This window comes from Pavona decussata, unplaced genomic scaffold (assembly GCF_977016875.1).
Source record: "Pavona decussata unplaced genomic scaffold, jaPavDecu1.1 SCAFFOLD_198, whole genome shotgun sequence".
Taxonomy (NCBI): domain Eukaryota; kingdom Metazoa; phylum Cnidaria; class Anthozoa; order Scleractinia; family Agariciidae; genus Pavona; species Pavona decussata.
Window position 1 is genome coordinate 1823271 of NW_028145606.1, and position 20114 is coordinate 1843384.

General features: G+C 40.1%; 1 protein-coding gene across 1 annotated transcript; it reads right to left on the reverse strand.

The window, feature by feature from the left end:
* Positions 1 to 1267: 1267 nt before the first annotated feature.
* Positions 1268 to 18975, reverse strand: LOC146461506 (bone morphogenetic protein 7-like). The gene is made up of 4 exons (XM_085086925.1): positions 18306 to 18975; positions 7108 to 7283; positions 3921 to 4384; positions 1268 to 2826 (listed from the first exon to the last, which is right to left on the reverse strand). Exons 1-4 carry the CDS (start codon positions 18787 to 18789, stop codon positions 2589 to 2591), a joined length of 1362 nt encoding a protein of 453 aa, XP_084943051.1. The 5' UTR covers positions 18790 to 18975; the 3' UTR covers positions 1268 to 2588.
* Positions 18976 to 20114: the final 1139 nt, after the last annotated feature.

A 20114-nucleotide genomic window follows, 5' to 3' on the forward strand; every position in this document is an offset into this window, starting at 1 on the left:
TGGAAAAATGCTTAATGATAAGTAATTAAACTCCAATCAAAGTTCACGTTAACGCAGGATTAGCTTAATCTGGCTTTGAATAACTGGGAACTGGTATTAAACCGCAGAATTTTTTTCTTGAATTCTTTCACTGTCAGTATGCAAATTTATGCACATTTCCTGAATGCGGGGCAATCCCCGCACATCGCAGAATATTATGGTATTTTTCGGAAAGGCCCACAAAGCCGACACCAGCTTGTGTCTCTGATTTTTTCCCCACGTTTACTGCAAAATGAACCTATATCCAGTGGACCCCTCTTGTAAAGGGGAACTGTCACGGAGATTTTGCTGTATGTTAGTAAAAATGCTGAAATATTTGACAAAGAACCTCTTCTCTAACATGAAATTGCTGTTAGAGCACCGGGAAGAAAATATGAAATGATTTCTCCGACCAAGAATAAACTATGATTAGCTTTCAGCCATTTTTCCAATAAACCTTTGAGGAACTTGAAAAAAAATGGCCAATTTTTTCAAGTTGAAATCCACTTCAATCCTTGCCATCCGCAGCCAAAGAAGAATGGAACCAGTTTCTGTGCACTAGTAGGGTTGTTGTTAACAAAGCTGAACCATTATTTTGATGTTTATATCAACACCTGTATTTTTTTTTGGCTATTCCAAGTGACATTAAGGACGGTGCCTACTATTGTTACTGCGCATACGTTCTGCGCATCTCGAGATACTCGGGTTTCTTATGGGTTGTGCCTGCTAATACAGGAAAATTTTTGCGCGTTTTAAAACTATACGGAGAAAACAGAACGTAGCATTTGCTCTTGGTATCCCAAAAGAAAATTGGGAATAACCATGCATTTTTCAGAGATAATTAAGCTTCAATTTAGAAAAAATCCCATACATTACTTTATATTCTGGCACTTTTTAGAAATATTGTTGCTCATCTCTAAAAAAAAGCGTGCTTACCCCCAATTTTATTTTTGGATTCCAATAGGCCTTGCTAAGATCTGCTTTTCCCGCAAAGCCATAAACCGCACAAAAAAAACTTCTTTATTATTAGGCACCGTCCTTAAAGGGACACTTTCAAGTGTTTTTAGAATATATCTTTAAATTACCGGATTACTGCGGTCTTCAACCAAAAGCGTCCTTTACGACTTTTTGTACACCATATTTTGTTGACTATAATGCATCACTAGTTCCAAATTATGAACTAAAATACAATGAAATGCGCGAATAATAAAGGACGGGTATACTGGGTCAACAATTAACTACTACTGCATAATTTACCAGAGGCTGTATTAAAGGGACACCTAGTTAAGGTCCCGGAGATTTCCATTTAATACAAGTTTCACTTAATAGTGATACCCCGATATAACGAATTGCTAAGGGTTATGGGAGAAGTATTTGTTGTAACGGGGATCCGTTTTAAACAAAACCCCGTTCAAACGAATTTGTGTGGAAATAACAGAAGTATTGGATATCAAATAGGGGGATTCTATATGGATTTTTTGACAATAGTGAACACAGATATTCTTTATCTGCGCGCTTCTTATTGCAAAATTCTCAATACAGTTAACTTCCTTTATTGCGGACACCCTCGGGACCGCAAAGTCCGTAATAGCGGGAATTTGTTTTTGTCAAACGACTATAATTAATTTTTGCGGGGGATTTAGCTGCTGTCTGTATCATCGGGGTGTCCGTAATAGCGAGGTGTCCCGTCGCAAGGCGAAAGTTGACTGTATCGAGATTTGGTTAATATTTAATTTGTTCCTTTCTGACTAGTTGATACAAATGATAAGAAAACTCTTCAATAAAATGGCTGTAAATGGAACTTAGTCTTTCATAATGAAATAATAAAAGGATTAAAAATTTCAAACTCCCTTGATCTGCTTCACATTTAACTTCACTCGCCTGTTGAAAGATATTCATTATCAAGTAAATTTAGGGTTGGGCTTTTGTGTATGTTGTGATATTGTGTCCGTTATAATTTGTAGTCTGTTATCCCGGAGTTCCGTTCGATACATTTTACTGTAAATTTAACCGGGCTGAGGAGAATCCCTCGTTATTCCGGGGATTTCGTTGTAAGGGGATTCGTTTTTTCGGACTTTCACTCAACGTGCTGAAGAAGTTTATTCTATTGCTATTTTTAGCGACACGGAAAGCCAAACCTGAAAAAAGTACAACGGCCATTAGACGGGAGGGTGGGGGATGGGCGAGGGTATAGCTTGAACTACTTTTTCTTGAACACTACTCCCACCTCGTAGGTAACATTGTGCTTCCTCAAGATCTTGATCAGCACACAGGAAAATGGAAGAATGTGAGCAGACTTAAAAGTAAACTATTGCTGTTGACCACCAGAAATAAACACAGCCCAATCTAACAGTGCAGACGGCTGTTAAGACAAAAAGTAGCAACCTTTCTAAGTATAGAACTTACAGGTGTTATCTGAGACACCAAATTTCTGAAAGTATGGAATATATTACAGCTTTTAAGCTCTCAGTTTTTGTGTGCACGCAATCGCGTGTCTTTCCGTTCCCGCGAGGCTATCCACGCGCGAAAAGAGAGACCGATTCGATTATAGTCTGTTATCTGTCAGGTAGCTAATGGCAACCGCACGCCTTGACAACCATGTTGGTGTACTTTTTAAGGACAACGTTGTTGCTGTCGTCGAAATAGAGCACTGAGATAGCTGTGAGTTTGGTCGGAGAGCAGCAAGGCTGAGGAACAGTGCTTGGATTCATGAGATGTACCAGTGTCTGTACTATAGCGTGGTTGGTGGCGTTCATGTGTGCGCTGAGCGGAAACGAACACTGGCCATAACAGAAGAATGCAGAGTACCTGTGAGGATTGTTAAGTGAAAATTAGTCGTTATTCTGGCCAGAGTGGGGTTGAACTCTTGTGGTATTGCTCTATAACTAAAAAATTTTGTGGAGATGTAGTCAATAGAGAAATTTAGGATCACACGTTTACGACAAACGGCAAAGGGGAAAAATGGCCACGTGACCACGAGTATCTTACGTTTGCCGTTCGCCGTTGTTCGTTTCTTAGTAACTTGAATAGTTTGGTCCTAGTATCAAAGGACAGAATTGTTTTGCGCTATTATCTCTTTACTGATTCTCTCGCAGAAACGTGAAATGTGAATCTAACTGTGGTTGTCTTAAGCGTTACGTAACCTACTTAGGTTGTTGTATGTTGTAAGGATATGACTGCCAAATGGCGGCCATTTTAGATCCGCCATCTTGGATATCTGGATTTTCCCAATACTTCAGGAAAGCGCCGAAGTTGAACGAAAAGTAATTAAAACCAATACAGAAACAGTATTATGAGCTAAAACCATAAAAATTACGGGAAGAAAAGTCATTTTTCTTTACTTTACAAAGGGATTTTACGTTCCCTGAAAAGACTGCCTGTCTTGATTGCCATGGAAACATCAAAGTCTATGAACACTAACCGACCCGCATCGACTTTTTTCCAGATAAATCTCTGAAAAAGTCCTAAAGTTTCTGAGCGTTTACTCAAATATTTAAAACATTATTCAGGTTCACTGAAGTCGCCGCGGGCGATACATAGTATTAAGAGTGTTGTGTGACAAGTGGAATTGGTCTCTGGTAAGTTGTATGCATGTGGCACATTGCATATCCCTCTGGAGTGTTGTGTGACGCGTTTTATACAGTCGACTCCCAAAAACTCGAACCAATTTTCCTTTCTCTTCAGGTCATTTTCTAGATAATTGTACCCTCGATAACTCGAACCTTTTTCAATTTCCCTTGAAGGTTCGAGTTATCGGGAGTCGACTGTAGCCCTCCAATGTATTGAATGGTACATAAAATGCCCATGATGTGTGTGTGTTGAGTGACGCGTTACACAGCCGTTATGAGTATTGCGTGACGCGATACGTGGTCCATTACAGTGTTGTGTGATGTGTCACATACCCTTCAGGAGCTATTATCCAATCCTGCCATCCCAGCCGCTCAAAACTCACGTACAGCATCCTCCGACTACAACTCTTTGGGTTGCCACTCCTGTGGTGTCCTGTACCGCCAACGTTGGTAAACTGTGAACCCAGTGAGCGTGGGGAGCGACGCGACCGAGGCAGAAAAGAATTCTGTGGGTAAAATCGGCGATAAGTCACGTCTTGCTCGCCATCTTGCTGGTAAAACGACACCAAAAATGGTCGCTTTTCCTGAGGGCCGTGAAAACCGACAAAGCCGACACTAGATGTGTTTAACTCGACTCCTGCTAGAGTGTGCACCGACAGCTCTATTCCAAAGTTCTTACTTGGCTCTTTAGCCCACGAAAGACCAGCGGGTGTTATATCAAAGGCTTCCCAACCTGAATCCCAGCTTCTAAACACGCGTTCGTGCAATAACTTTAGTATTCTTGCAGGCTGAATAACCTATAAAGATAAAAACAAAATCGCCTGGTTAAATAATAGTTCACTTTTTGCAACTCACTTCGAGTTCTTAGCCCGGCTTAGTCCACAACAAGTCAAAGTCTTTCTGCCACTCACCTCCCTGCATGAGTGACTCACCTGCAGGTCGCTTTCCATTTGTCACAACTGGCCGGCCAAACCAGTCAGTTCGTAAACAGCATGTTCCAATTTAAAGGATAAGTTTTATCCTAGTCCTTAAGATTTCTTCAAAATAGCGCGCACCAGTTTCGAAGTAATCATTTTTCAAGATTTTGCAGTACCATCCCATCGTGACGCATTCGATTTACAGACTGGCCAATCTGACCGGCCAGTCAGTCAGACTGTCTGGCAAATGGAAAACACCCTTAGCAAAGGACTAAAATTACAAGACAAGTCTCCACGTCAAGTCAGATCTAGAATAAGCATAACACAGGCTGTGTTTTCACTAGGCCAATTTACTAGCTGAACATTCTTTCTTGGTGGTTGTTTACAGACTGAGATTAACTAGTTAAACATGGTATCTATTTCCATTGTGCAATTTAACCCGGAATTTGAGCCGCTAAATTAAATATTCAAATTACAAAAGCGCGCTACTTTCAAAAATTGCAGCAGACGAACCGCTTTTAATTTAATAACTTCTTTTATGTTGATTCTCACTATATTTATGCCAAAAAGGAGGAGTTTCTCTCAGAGGATGCGGTTAACGTCTCTACAGATGAGGAGGATGCGACGAAGTGTTGTCCAACGGCAAAACAACATTCATCGCCGTAAGTGCAAGGCCGTGTGGGCTTATCCGGCAAGACGACCGTTTTGGTTTTGAGGTATTGTTGAAGTCATCCGTCGTTTTTCTGTTTTGCAAAGTGAACTACGAGGCGAACTGAAACTCGAAACTAGCGTCCAGTAAATAACATTGCCAAATTACTTGACAGGCGGCTGTCACTACGTGCAATGTGATTGGCTGCAGTATTTACCAGGACAAGTTATACCATCTCGCGAAGTAGTATAACTCTACGTGATTTTCCGGTCTTAAAGGCGAGATAATCTCTTGTTTTCTCTCGTGAAAACAGCTTGCATTTTTAACTCGCTAAACAAAAGACAAACTGTTTTCACTGTATTTCCGGACTTTTCCGGCTTTATCTAGCTAAAATTGTCCTAGTGAAAACACAACCACAATAAGGTAGCAAACAGTAAAATTACCACCCACCCTTTCCCCCTCCCCCCCCCCCCCCACCCCCATTTCTTCCTATTTCCAGACGGGATGCTAGCTAGACTAGCACAAGTAAGCTGCTCACTAAGCTACCTAAAGGCCCGTTTAAACGGTTTCAACATTTGGTTCAACGCTTTGTTAAACCTAATGTTGGGCGCGTTTGAGCAGGTCGTCTAACATTGTTGAAAGCGTAAAAAATGTTGAAACCTTGGCTTGTTGAAAGCTTGTTGAACCAAATTTAAATTAGCCTCCCACGCAGACGTTTTTAGGGGACTCCCTACAAACGACTGCGTGGGAGGCTAACTTTAAATCGGTTTAAACTTTCATTCAACATCCATACAACATTTCGTTTGTTCTCGAAAATCTTGAATGGTGTGGAAGCTGTTTGAACACTTCGTTCAACATTTTCCCAACATTCGTTCAACAAGCAAATGTTGAAACCGCTTAAACAGGCCTGCACAATCAATCATGTCACGTGATTAATTTAAGCCCATCGGCTTCGGACAAAATTTAGTGGTGAAGTAAAAACAAGTGAGAAATGAGAGGGATTGGGATTGGGCAAAAAACGCCATAAGGTCCATAGAGCTATTTCAAGAACCCAAAATTGTCCACTTTAAAACAAAAATCCCTTGCAACACACAACAATAGCCCAAATACAGGCTGAAGTTGATTTTGTTTTGAAACAAACCTCACTGTTTTTCATATGAAAACCGAGTCCTTCTTTTGCTAGACTGCAAGCAACCCCTTTCTGGTTAGTCGAGAGGGCGCGCTCACAGCGCAGCGAGACTGGAGCGAGGAGAAATAAACTAGAATAGACTGGGGGAGAGGTGGGCTTTTCCTTTCCCCTTTTTCCCGCCTCTCTCCAAGCCCTCCTCCGCTTGTTCGCTCCAGTTTTTTTCGCGCTCGGCAATTTCGCGGGACCTCTCGACTACATTACTACAAAAAATTTCGGACGATTTTAATTTCGGACAAAAATAGTGTCCGAAAATAAAACCGTCCGAAATTTTTACAGTATGGTATAAAACTTTAAAAGTACTTTCTGGGCGACGGCATCACATATTCAAAGCCAATATACATGGTATGGATAGAATTCGGACTAGGCGGCTTTGCTCAGTCGTTCTTTTTATCACTGGAAAGGAAAATATTTGAGACACTGCTTGAGGCATAAGCTTGATTGAGTATGTGTTATTTTCTCGTTGGTGTATCCGGCTGTAAAACCTTGAAGGTAGAGTAAAACTATCATTTTCACAGATTTTATTTCAGTCTAATTCATGTTTTTTTAGTCGTAAATTTACTTTAGGCATGTTTCAGGGCAGTGTCCAAAATTTTTGTCCGAAAATTGTCCGAAATGAGGAAAAAAGTGTCCAAAAATTAAACGTCCGAAATTTTTTTGCAAGTAATGTATCAAGAAAGGGACTGCTTGCAGTCTATTCTTTTGCCTAATAATTTGCACTGACAATGGAAAAGTACTGAAGTTACTGAAAAATAAGATCTTACGTACCTGGAACAACTTGACGATGTAAGTGGAGTTTTGCCAAGATATCGCGCTTTGTCCGTGAAAGATCGCTTCCTTATAAATACGGAATTCCGAGGCTGTGATCTTTTCCCCTCTGGGCGTCTCCATCTTGAAGCGGAATGTAGCATGTCGTTTGGAAATCTTGGGTCGGGCACCCCGAACTACGGATTAAAAAAACAAGTAAAACTCTTGAAATATCTTGTTCAACCTAACCTCTAAAGCCATACTTGGATCATAAAATCTAAGTTTAAATAAAAACTAAAAGCTGAAGAGTGTAACACTCTCAAAGCCTACACTTCTATGAGGCGGACGGCTAAAGCTGCCCCCTACACCCCCACCCCCCACCCCACTTCCCCTCTAAAAATCTGTCGACAGTAAACCTACCATACAACCCACTCCGCCTCCAAAATTTAAATCAACAAATCAGAGGTCAACAGCGGATAAAAACGTCATCAAAAATTGATGTCTGCGCCCTGTGATTGTTTGTGCTAAAAAGGGATGTTACATAAAATCTAAATTAAGAGCGCACGAAAATATGAAGCATGGCACGAAGTTATTGTTATTTTGTTCATTTAGATTTACAACTGATTGTTATTTTTTGGATGACGTCGATGGCGTATGAAAAACCAGTTTTGACTGTTTTTTACGGGCTTAACCTTCGTATGGCGAGAAGTAACTTCCTTGTGGAGCAGCTTATGCTCTACAAGATAGCGCTAATAGCACTAACTCTTGGGTACCATTGCCGTACTGCTAAAGTGTCTTTAACCATTCAAATGAGAGCAACTGAATCGTTGTTCATGATGCTAAATGTATGTTAGGCGGTACTACATTAGAGGCCGTGGATAAAATCTTAAGTGCAGTGGTCATTAACTGAAAGCTACTGAGCATGATTTCAGGCCTGAACTTTTAATCTGACAGCCTTGCAAGATATATGAAGACTCACACCCACTTCAAGACAACATGAATTCTAAGTGACTTTTTTGAACTAGAAAGTGAGTGTTTTTTCTCGCACTTATAACTTAATTCTGCAACATCACAACGTTATATACGCCGGTAAAATACGCGTGGTTATAACGGGCACACCCAGGAATGACAGTGAAACCTGATGAAGCGTAGTCAAAGTTCTTTTTGAATACCACAATGGATTTGACGGTCATCACCGGGCGCCATCTTGAAATTGAGCCAAAAAACGAATTGAACTCTGGAAGGTTTAAATCTGCTGGCAAGAGCCCATATGCTGCTGGTCAAATCTGCCAAGACGCATATTAAAAACTGAAAATGCGACCGCCTACGAAATTCGTCAAATTTGGCCCAGATGTAGATTTGTTTTGCTTTGACAGATCAAATCATACGAAAATTGTTTCAAATCGGATGCACATTCACAGAGCTCCACGCCATGCCTCCTCCACTTTCCAAATCGCGGTCAATATAGTGAAATATTTTTCATAAAGGGCAGATAATCAAGAGACAATTTGCAGTATTCAAGATAAGAACAGCTGCGTAAAGCGAAAAACACCGATATCAAAAATGTCAGTACATTCCTTGAACTCGCCTACCTCAGGAATTCTAATATGACCCAAAGAATGCGATTAATTAAGATGAAAACCTGAATGACAGGAAATATGTTAACAAGGTTGAACAATCGCTTGCAGTTTATGGAAGATCGTCTCGGCACATTTCAGGGAAGCGTCAGGAAGTGCAGACGATAACATGGCGGAAATAGAAGCGGAATACAATATGAAACGTGTACGTTTTTTTAGTTTCTTTGTCTCAGAATCCTGGTACACAAGATCAAGGAGACCAAGACTGAAATGTATCTTGTAACAACATGTTTTTTCTCAAGATTGCTCCCAGGCAAATCAAACAAATGCGTGAAAAAAAAAAGTCTGAAAACCGAACACGTTCAGTTTTCGCTTCGAGGTATTAAAAATGCTACGTGGAAGCCATTTTAAATGTTGTGCGAGTCATTTGAAGGGGCTTTAACTCTCTTTGTCAAACCTTTCGCGAAAACTGACTATTTTGAAAACCACGAATCGGTCAACTGAAGTAAAAAAATTTTTTTTTCTAAATTTGTAAACAAATATGCAATTCATTTTACCATAAATATCCAAAAAGGCTCGAACAGTTTCAAAAAAAAAGTATGCCGACCCGGCGAGCGTGAGCAATGATTTTCGATAGCTGCGATACCAATACTATTTGGAGGAAACATTCGGTTGGTGTAGCCGTTGCATAATGGTAAGGGATTTTGCGAATTCATCCGACCAACCGGATGAGATTGCCTTTACTGTTTTATATCTATCAGGCGTTTCGTCCCGCTCTCGCCGAAAAAGGCCTGGAAACGGCGGATTCATTCAAATTCCTCCGTTCCGTTCCGAACGTAAAAAGAGGAATACCTCTATAGGTACTCCACATTTTCCGAACAATTACCTTACCATTTGACTTCAAACCGAAACTTCCGGATTTTTGGCCAAATGGTCAGCGCCCTGGGATTCCCTTGATAAATAACGATACTTGTCTCAACAAAGTGGAATATTTTTCACAAAGGGCAGATAATCAAGAGACAATTTGCAGTATTTAAGATAAGAACAGCTGCTTAAAGCGAAAAACACCGATATCAAAAATGTCAGTACATTCCTTGAACTCGCCTACCTCAGGAATTCTAATATGACCTAAAGGATGCGATTAATTAATGGAAATCCTAATTCATATCTATTTGCCGTGTTTGCGACTAAACAGGAAATATATTAACAAGGTTTAACAATCGCTTGTAGACATTTCAGGGAAACGTCAGGAAGTACAGACTGGCGATAAAAAGGCGGAAATAGAAACAATATGACACGAGCACGTATTTTAGTTTCTTTGTCTCAGAATCCTGGTACACAAGATCAAGGAGATCAAGATTGAAATGCATCTTGTAAATTTTTTTTTTTTTCAAGATTGCCTTCAGGCAAATCAAACAAATACGTAAACAAACAAAAAATAAGTCTGAAAACCGAACACGTTCAGTTTTCGTTTCGAGGTATTAAAAAAGCTACGAGAAAGCCATTCTAAATGTTGTGCGAGTCATTGGAAGGGCATTAATTTATTTACAAGATTTTTTTCTCTCTTTGACAATCCTTTCGCGAAAACGGACTATTTTGAAAACCACGAATCGCTCAACTGAAGGAAAAAAACAATTCCATATAAATTTGTAAACAAACATGCAATCTACTTTACCATAAACATCCGAAAAGGCTCGAACACTTTCAAAAAAAAAAGTATGCGGACCCGGCGAGCGTGAGCGATGATTTTCGATAGCTGCGATACCAAATACTTCATATCATCGAAACTGGGTGTGCTTACCATTTGTAGGGAACATTCGGTTGGTGTAGCCGTTGCATAATGGTGAGGGATTTTCAGAATTCGACCGACCAACCGGATGAGATTGCGCTTACCATTTAATATCTATCAATCTATCAGGCGTTTCGTCCCGCTCTCGCCGGAAAAGGCCTGCAAACGGCAGATTCATTCAAATGGTAAGTAATTTTCCGCCGTTCCGTTCTGAATGGAAAAAGAGGAGAACCTCTATAGGTACTCCACAATTTCCGAAAAATTACCTTACCATTTGACTTCAAACCGAAATTTCAGGATTTTTTGGCCAAATGGTCAGCGCCCAGGGATGTGAGTAATATCGGCTGTTTGGATCCCTTTTGATTCTGTTCACGTGACCGCTTATTATATTGAAGGCTGTTTCATTGACATAAACCAATATTTTCCCGTTCGTGTATCGGTGCTGCTGGACTTTGACTTTCTGTTGTCAAACCGGTTTTATAGTGCACGCATTAATTCTATTGGTAAACCAAAGGTCAAGACTGTGCCCACTGTACCAAGGCAAAAGGTTTCGAAGTGTGTCTATATCTTTTTACGATTTCAATCGAAAGAAGACCCCAGGAAAAATCGACTGCCTAACGGTGGAAATCATTCTTTGAAGAAAGATCGTTGTTTTGTCAAGACCTACGGAGAAAGCTAAGACAAATGTTTACCAAAAGTTTACTCATACCACTAGTCAAGTTCGAGCCCGAGTCGAGGTCAGATAAATAAAAATAAAATAAAATGAACAAATAAATAAATAAATGGGAATTTCAGTGGCACCTCCGCAAAGTGACTATTCGTCCACTGTTTGTTTGTAGATTATTATATTCTTTTTACCACATTTTCCAGTTTTGCCAGTACCGATCAGTCTGACAGTTTTATTTCGCACTTTAACCCATCAAAAGTATATGGTTATCCGGCAATGCTCCAACTGTCAGATATAGCAGCGTCCAGAAACAAATAGCTCATAGGCTTCTCATCACTGTACATTAACGGTCAGTTATTAAAAGACAGTTTAATAGACGGTGTTTAATAAAACCAAGTTCTAAGCCGTTTTTAATTTTGCCAACAATCATACCTAAACATTGTCTACTGCCAACGGTAACAAGAACGCTTGCATCCCAGACTAGAAAACTATTTATCTACTTAAGATACACCACTTAAAAAAAGATTTGGAGACCCACTGATTGTCTTAAGCCGCGGCCTAAGTTAGGCTCTTTTTAAATAACTGGCCCTAATAGTTTGGAAGTATTCTATGTTTACTCACACGTGCCTGAGGCAGGAGAGGCCAAATTTCCCCAACATATTATGACGGGAAAGTACATGCTGCATAACCTCGTGGTTTCTTTGTGCTTCCTCGCAATTTTCCTTTATTTAGTTAGCCTGCGTAGCAGTCGTTTCCGTTTCCTTCAAGCCAAGCGGGGGGCATTTGGCAAAAAGGAGCAAAAAAAGTAGGAGCGGGGGGGAGGGGCGGGGAAGGAAAGGAAACGATTCTATAAATTACATTTGGTGGCAAACAAAAAAAAAAATAATAACATAAAAGAAATTAAAAAAAAAAAACGGGGGGAGTATCGAAAAAACGATGAAGTCAAATTTTGCTACGCTTGGGTTGCACCTTGTTACGGTCACAGGGCAAACAGTACATTTAGGACCGCGTTCTACCACAAGACGTTTTTTTTTAGTCAAGTGTGCGCTATTGTATCGCACTTTCAGGGAAAACGTTTTTCAGAGATTTTAAACGCGATATTTACATCGGGAATACTTGTTAAAACAACGGCTAGCTAAGGAATGCTACTGAAGAGCTGCGAACGGGGCAGTGGGAAAAATACTAATACCGAATGTAGCCTGCGTGGCAAGTGTTTCGGTACGGTTTAGTACGTTTTTCACTAAAAGGGAAAAGAACACAAGACCACACTGAAACCCTTGATACGAAGGCTATACCGAATCCTATATGGGCTGTGCGCAATTCATCACTGGCATCTGTCAAAAACACGAAAAATAAAACAGCCAATCTCGCGTTTGGATCCCGCTTAGTTCAGTGATTGGTTTGTTGCGACTGTATAGTGACTACAGTCAACTCCCTTTATTGCTGACACCCTCGGGACCGCGGGTTAGTGTCCTTAATGACGAGAGTCCGTAATAGTGCGAATTTATTTCAGTCAAAAGTCGGTAATTTATTTTTGCCGGGGATTTAGCTGCTGTCCGTATTATCGGGATGTCCGTAATAACGAGGTGTCCGCAAGGCGAGAGTTGATTGTACTTTCGTATTACTTTTGGACACCAGCGCAGTGACGAGACTCACGAAAAGAGACAACTGGTCCGCTCCCCAGTGGATAAAATCTGGTTTTCTGATAAAATAAAATAAAAGACAGCCTATCTTAAGCTGACTAAGGAGATTATTTTTTCAAAGAAAAAACAGACAACTATGCAGTTGCAATTCCGAATAAACAGCTGTCTCATAAGAGTGCCGTCTAATTACCTTCATTGTTCAAATGATCATGTCCCAGTTCACAGTCTCAACAATTAGAACCGGATTGTCCTGTGTGTGTCCGAGCATCCGAAAAGTACATCCGGCGTAACGAAAAACGTTTAAAGGATTAGGTGAACATTCAGTGATTTTGTCCCAAAAGTGGGCATCTGGACTCTTTCGCATATCACGCTCAGAATAGTTTCACCTTGCTTCATGATTTTTTTGTTTATTTATTTATTTATTTATTTATTTGTTTTTTGAAATGTTGGGGTGATTAAATCGGTTCAAATAACAGCTACTGAGAAGGGCTTTCCAGTGGTGCTGTTTATTATGCTGCACAAGGTGGTTGTAACGTTTTAGTCTGTGGATGAAATCCTCAAGTGTGACCATTCAAATGAAAGCTACTGAGCAGTAAGTTCCTGTGGTGCTGCTGATTGTGCTGTACAAGGTGGTTCTAACCTTTGAGTCTGTGACCATTCAAATGAAAGCTACTGAGCAGTACTCTCATGTGATGCCGTTTATTATGCTGTACAAGATTGTTCTAACTTTCTAGGCTGCGGTTGAAATCCTAAAGTGTGACCATTCAAATGAAAAAGCTACTGAGCAGTACTTTCCTGTGGTACTGTTTATTATACTGTACAAGGTGGTTCTAGCTTTTGAGTCTGTGGATGAAAATCTTAAGTGTGACCATTCAAATAAAAGCGACTGAGCATTTCTTTCCTGTGGTGTTGTTTATTATGCAGTACAAGGTGGTTCTCACTTATAAATATGGGAATGAAGTTCTCAAGTGTGACCATTCAACTGAGTAAAAGCTACATGTAGTGAGAAAAACTTTTCATTCGAGTGCCTTTCTTTGCTTTCCAATATTCTACAACTAAGGGTGCGTTCGTTTGTTTTTATTTCAAGAATGCGCGCGCCACCAAGAAATAGCCAAATATGTTTTCCTATAATAACCGAAATTAAAAACGAAATCTCAGAAGCAATTCCGGAAAGCATACTTTCTTAGTCTCGTTTTCCAAGCAGTAAAGTAATCGTCTTTCAGTCTGACATCTTGGCGTCTTTTGGCTCACAGCGTCCAAAAAACACTGTTTTCCTAATTTACAAACAGTGCAGAGGTAGCATAATAAGTCGGGCCTGACGATTAAATGTTATTTTTATCGCTAGATTATAAAAAGTGACCGTGGAATGACTACATACTGGAGATTAACTTTTTGCATCGCATACTTCTCACCATTATTTGGGACTATACAAACGTCCGATCACGGAAATTGGACCCTCGCTAAGGGCGCAGACAGGTTTACATAAGCCACGCAGAAAACAAATTATACATAGGCTTAACAATATTACACAGTATGTCTGCATCTACAACTACAGTTGTATTTAAGTCTCCGTATACTTATACATTCCAGAACGAACCTACTACAAACAACCACCATCAAAACATGGACCTGTCGCATCGCTGTCATTTAAGTGGTCACACTTATTAACGATTTCACCCACTGACTCAAAGGTAAGAACCACCATGTACAGCAAAATAGCAAAATAAACAGCACAACACGGCTCAAAAGCTTTAATCTGAATGGTCACACTTTTGGATTTCATCCACAAATTCACATTTAGTAAGAACCATTTTGTACAGAAAAATAAACAGCACCACAGGAAAGTACTGCATGCTCAGTAGCTTTCATTTGAATGGTCACACTTTAGGTAGGATTTCATCCACAGACTCGAAAGTTAGAACCACCTGACCTTGCACAACATAATCAAAAGCACCACAGGAAAGTATTACTCAGTGGCTTTCATTCCAATGGTCGCACTTTAGGATTTCATCCAGCCTCAAAAGTTAGAACCACCTTGTACAACATAATCAACAGCACCACAGGAAAGTACTGCTCAGTAGCTTTCATTTGCATGATTTCATCAACTAGGCTACGGCGGCTGTATTCTGCAAGCTATTTATCAACGGACTTGAAAATATAGAACCACCTTGTACGGTCTTGTACAGCATATTTTAAAAACAGCCGCACGACGAGTACTTCGTAAAAGCTTCCGAGTCAATGGTCACACTTCAGGATGATTCTAATCGCGCCAAATTTCCAGGAGCAAAAGCTTTTTAGACCTAAGAACTGTGATGTCGAGGCAAAAAAACAACGGAGATTTCCAAAAACAATCGCAAAGCAGAACCGGAAGAGGTTACTAAAACGTAAGAGCGTTTTAGATTGGTTTCATTTGACCAACATTCGTTGAATGATGGTTGGATGAACGGAGTGTTCCGAACGGCTTCAATGCCAATCAACATTTTTAAGAACAAAGGAAATGTTGAAGAGTTCAAACCAATTTATATTTGATTCAACACACTTTCAACAAGCTTTCAATTTCAACAATGTTGAACGACCTGTTCAAACTTCCCCAACATTTGGTTCAACAAAGTGTTGAACGCATGTTGAAGCAAATCAGTTGAAACCGTTTAAAAGGGCCTTTAGCCTTGCGCGCTCGGAGAAACAATATTAGACGTTGTCAAAGTTCCGCAATTTGGTCGCTCTTAAAAGGTCGACGTGTTGGAATTTGTGGGAAAACGGAAAATTGATGAAAACGGGTGCGTGTGGCCGAAAATAGCGTGAGTACTCTTTTCATCATCTCCTTTGTCTGTGTAGGGTGTAATATTTAATTGTAATATAAAGTTATGAGTGACGAGACAAATAAAATCTTTTGACTCAGTCCCCATCCAAACAGTGTCGTTTTAAAACGTTTCTAAATTGAAGACGGCGATTTTTAAACCCGGTTTGGCCCTTCGTGATTGTTTCGTGCACACTTGTACGAACAAAAACGATTCAAAACACTCGGACAACACAGCCCATACAAAGAGCAGATTTTTGAAAAGAACAGAGAGTTGTCATTTACGTTTGTATGGCAAAAACGGAGATTTCTAACACGATGACGTGTCGATAAAAGTAAATGGAAAGTTTACAATGTTTAAAGCAAAACGAATGACAAGGCATGTCAGACTTGTGCACGAAAAACTGGCATCCGGTTCAAAAAGCAGGAGTGTTGACGACGCTTCAGTGATTTGAAGGGAGCTATTTTCAAGTTTGATGAACTTTGTAATTTCTGCTATCCGATCATAAATCTTTCTGTCAAACAATCGGTTACAAAATACAGTGAGAATGAATGTTTTCGATTATTTATAACCGCGTAAAATTCACCATTGCGGGAAAGCGTTTCTAAGGTGTATACCAAATATCGCCAACATCTCATAATATTGATACAGCGCTTGCAGACCAAAAATAAAAAAATAAAAAAACAAAATGAGTAGCTTTAAGGTTTCTAAGTATTACTGAGAAAGAGTGAATAGGCTGTTTCCACAGCGGCGCTAAAATGTTATTCAGAATAGCGTGGATTAAACAATAATTGTAATCGGGGGTAATTCCAATTTAGTCGTAACAATTTTTAAACAATTTTCTTCGGCAAATGGCAGCTCATAATTCCGTACTGGAAAAACTAATTCTTTTTCATTTTGACGACGGTGCAAATGTGTCGTCAAACATGCGAAAAATGTCCGCCATAGCATTTTCGTACCAACAACAGCGGGGAATAAAATTCTGTTTCCTAAAACTTTCGGCAACTTAAATTTCAGCTGAAATATTCGGACAAATCAATCTGTGTTAGTTTACAAAACCGAATTTCTCTTTTAATTAGGACACAAAACAATCAACATGGAAGACAACATTTTACAGTATTCGTTCCCCTACATGTCCTCGTTGAGTTTCTTTGGCATCCGAACAGAAAACTCTTGTATGCCCCTGTGAAATCTGAATACACAAAGACGATAAAAACAGTTCAATTGAAAAGCTAAATTTAGCGACCAAGCCAACATCAATTTCCTTATCAGGAACTAACATCGAGCCGTTTAAATGAGTTTCTGGCTTCTAAAAAAATATAGCTATAAATAAGCACTGGAGTGGAGTCTCGCCTATAATGTATTTATTAAAAATAATAATAATAATAATAATATTTACTTTGTTCCACGAATTGTCTGGCTGAAATCAAAACCACTTCTCTCTCTTTGTGGAAATCCTGGGATATGGAATTTTTTGGAATAATTGCGTAATCAGGTGAATATCGGGGGAAGGGGGGGAGGGTACCAAAAAATTTCCACACGGAGAGGCTTCTCCATGAGGTTGAACCCGTTTTCCTATCAAAACTTTTTACCCAAATGGTTCCCCTTTCACATAAATACAGCAAATTTCTTGTGCCTCACAGATATCCCAAAGACAGATAAATATCCCCGAAGTTATTTGTACACGGCAGTCGCATTTATTATTTCTCCCCACAATTTGCCCAATGCTTCCTACTCGGTTCACGTTTTTCTTTTGCGACCTCTTAAAATAACTAACATTTTTGACTTCGCTAAAAGCTAACCTTTCGCATACTAGGAGGGTGATGCTTACTGTATAGAGCACCCCCTCCCAATACCCCCCCCCCGGGGGGAAAAAGCCCAGGATATTCACAGGGTACGGGCGAACAGTTCTATAATTTTATAATAATCTTCTAATTCATTCATTTCTTTAGGAATATGTCGTTTTTCTTGCTCTGCATGAACTATCGCTATATTTCATTATTCCGAACAAAACTATGGCCACGCCAGACTCCATTATCGCATTACTTTCCGCCCTTTAAATCTTCGCTAGTACAACAAGAAAGACTTTGAAGTTTTTTTTCTCATGTCGTGCGTTCCACGTTTCTGCAGAGTTCTAGTGGGAAATATTGATCCTGAAATCAAAATTTTTGTCGGTGATGCAAATATTGTTAACAAATACAAAAAGCACTGGAGAAGTGCGATCTTTCAGAAGTATCTTGGAAAGTGGTAATTAATTCTCACTTGACAAGGGTGACTTCTTCCGCTGCAGACGAAGAGACCACAAGATTTTTCAAGTAGGCACAATAAATAAATTACATTTGTCATTTTTAGGGTCGGAAATGGAGTTTGATATTGGTTTTTATGCGAACTACTGCGACATGCTACCACGACGACGTTTAAAGTTTATAACGGGTAAATTCACGAAGCCGGTTGTACATTTCACTACATATCCACGATTGTATGCACGCGTTGGTTAATTTCATAACAAACACTTTGTTGGTTATCTACATCGATTGGTAAGCTTTTAAGACCGATCATTTCCAGGCTTTTAACCGTATGCGCCTACCTTTTTAATTCGATAATGTAAAGAACCAGACCACATAAAACCGTCAAATCCCGTCAGAGATTATACAATTTGGACTGTTTATCTTCCGATCTTAATCAACCATACTAAAACGCAGCGAAAAAGTCAATTCGGACTCTACACTCACTTTATGGACTTACCGTGGTTCAGGTAGCTCATAATGGTATCAGCTCCAACCGCCCTTGAATCGGTGATCGTGTTATTGCAGCAAAATCCCCCATCGGGAGCAGTCCCATTCATTTCCAGGCTATTGTACAAGCCCATCATATAGCGAGGAGCAGACATTTTACGACCGTGCAAACGAGTGTTGAGGCTCAGTCGAGGACGACGCGGCAAGCCAAGCAGATTCAAGATTTCTCGCTGAAGTTTTGTAGAAGTGGTCCCATTCTTTACCGATGTGGCTTCAGAAGCTGATGATTGCCTCTTTGCCGAGTTGTGAGCACGAGGATTATGTCTTTGTCGACGGGGTGATGGAAGATTATTTAGAATCTCATTTTGGAGCTTCTTCGAAGTGGTTCCATTTTTGATAGGATTCACTGCCGACGCCTGTGTGCAGTCATCGCTGTTTGGTGAAACGAACAGAGCTAATAAGGCCGCCGCGAGTAATCTGTGCAAGCCCGTCATGTTTCCCTGTCAAATTTGCAGAGTAAACGGCGGATATTTATAAGATATGCCGAGCCGACGATGTTATGTTTTGGAACGAAACTAGACTCCAGCGCTCAGGAGAATATTTCTAAGGTCGGTGTACTTTCCAGAACAATTGGCTGTCAATCAAATGCTACAAATTACCGCCTGGTTGACAAATGCCTGACTTTTTAGCCAATCACGTCACGGCGCTTTTGTTCAAGAAGCATATCGTTTTTCAATTTCTGCTGGGTTAATGTCACAGCTAATTACCACTTTGAATGGCACCTAAAAAAAATTCGGCCCATGCATTGTTAGAATTGAGTGATAAAAGCCTTGTTGATTGAATCTCCTGATTAAATGACACGGTTCCCGAGCAACAGACCGTTTCCAAAACTGAAAATTCTTGACGTAAACAGAGAATGAGCAGCTTTTGAAGACCTTTGAACCTACATGCCGCTTTTTTCAAAGTGCCTCATACAAAGTTTTAAGAATCAACAAGGGTGCTAATTTCAAAAGCTTTGAAAGGTCTTTGATCCTAGGCGAGACCCCCTCAAAGACAAGAGTTAAATAAATCGATTTGCTAAAATATTTCGCCTTGTAAACCGTCGGTCAAGCGGAATGCAAAGCAATTAAACAGCTTGAACTGGGGTACAATGTATCAGTCACCACTCAACCAACGTGAAAGCGCTCTTTCATCAATCCTTGCATATTTAAACTGACTTTTTGACTCTTGCCATTTGTTCTATATTTATTACCCTTTTGTTATCGCATAAAAGAGATTGCAAATATTAATGTTTGCGGCTGATAACACTCAGACGTTTAATAGGAAACAAATTGAGTTATTGAACACGAGAATTTTTTCCACCGGAAATTGCCAACGCGACCGGAAGTGCCTTTGACAAGGGAACGGCTGTTATTATTACCTGTGGCGCCTGATAAACCGCACTACCCCACCGAAGAGAATTGACAGACACAAGGGAGGGGAGGGTGGTTGGTGACCGTATTAGATTCTAAGAGTACCCTGTGTATCTTGAATAATTACCACTATTAGAAAAAGCGTTTTGGGAGGGAAAACGCCATGTTGAAGGTGGGGAGGGGAGAGGAATGTTGCTTTTAGAGTTTGAACGTAAATAACACGCTAATGGTTGGTCCAAAGTTAGAATCTTAGAACATTCATCGGTAGTGTTGGCATACAAACTGGGAACTGGGAAATAATTAATTTGGCTAAAAAGTGAAAGTCTGTCATGACTGCCTCCGGTTGTTCAAAGGGTTTTGCCACCATTGTCACCACATGATGTTACTAGCTTCCGGAGGAGGTTTGC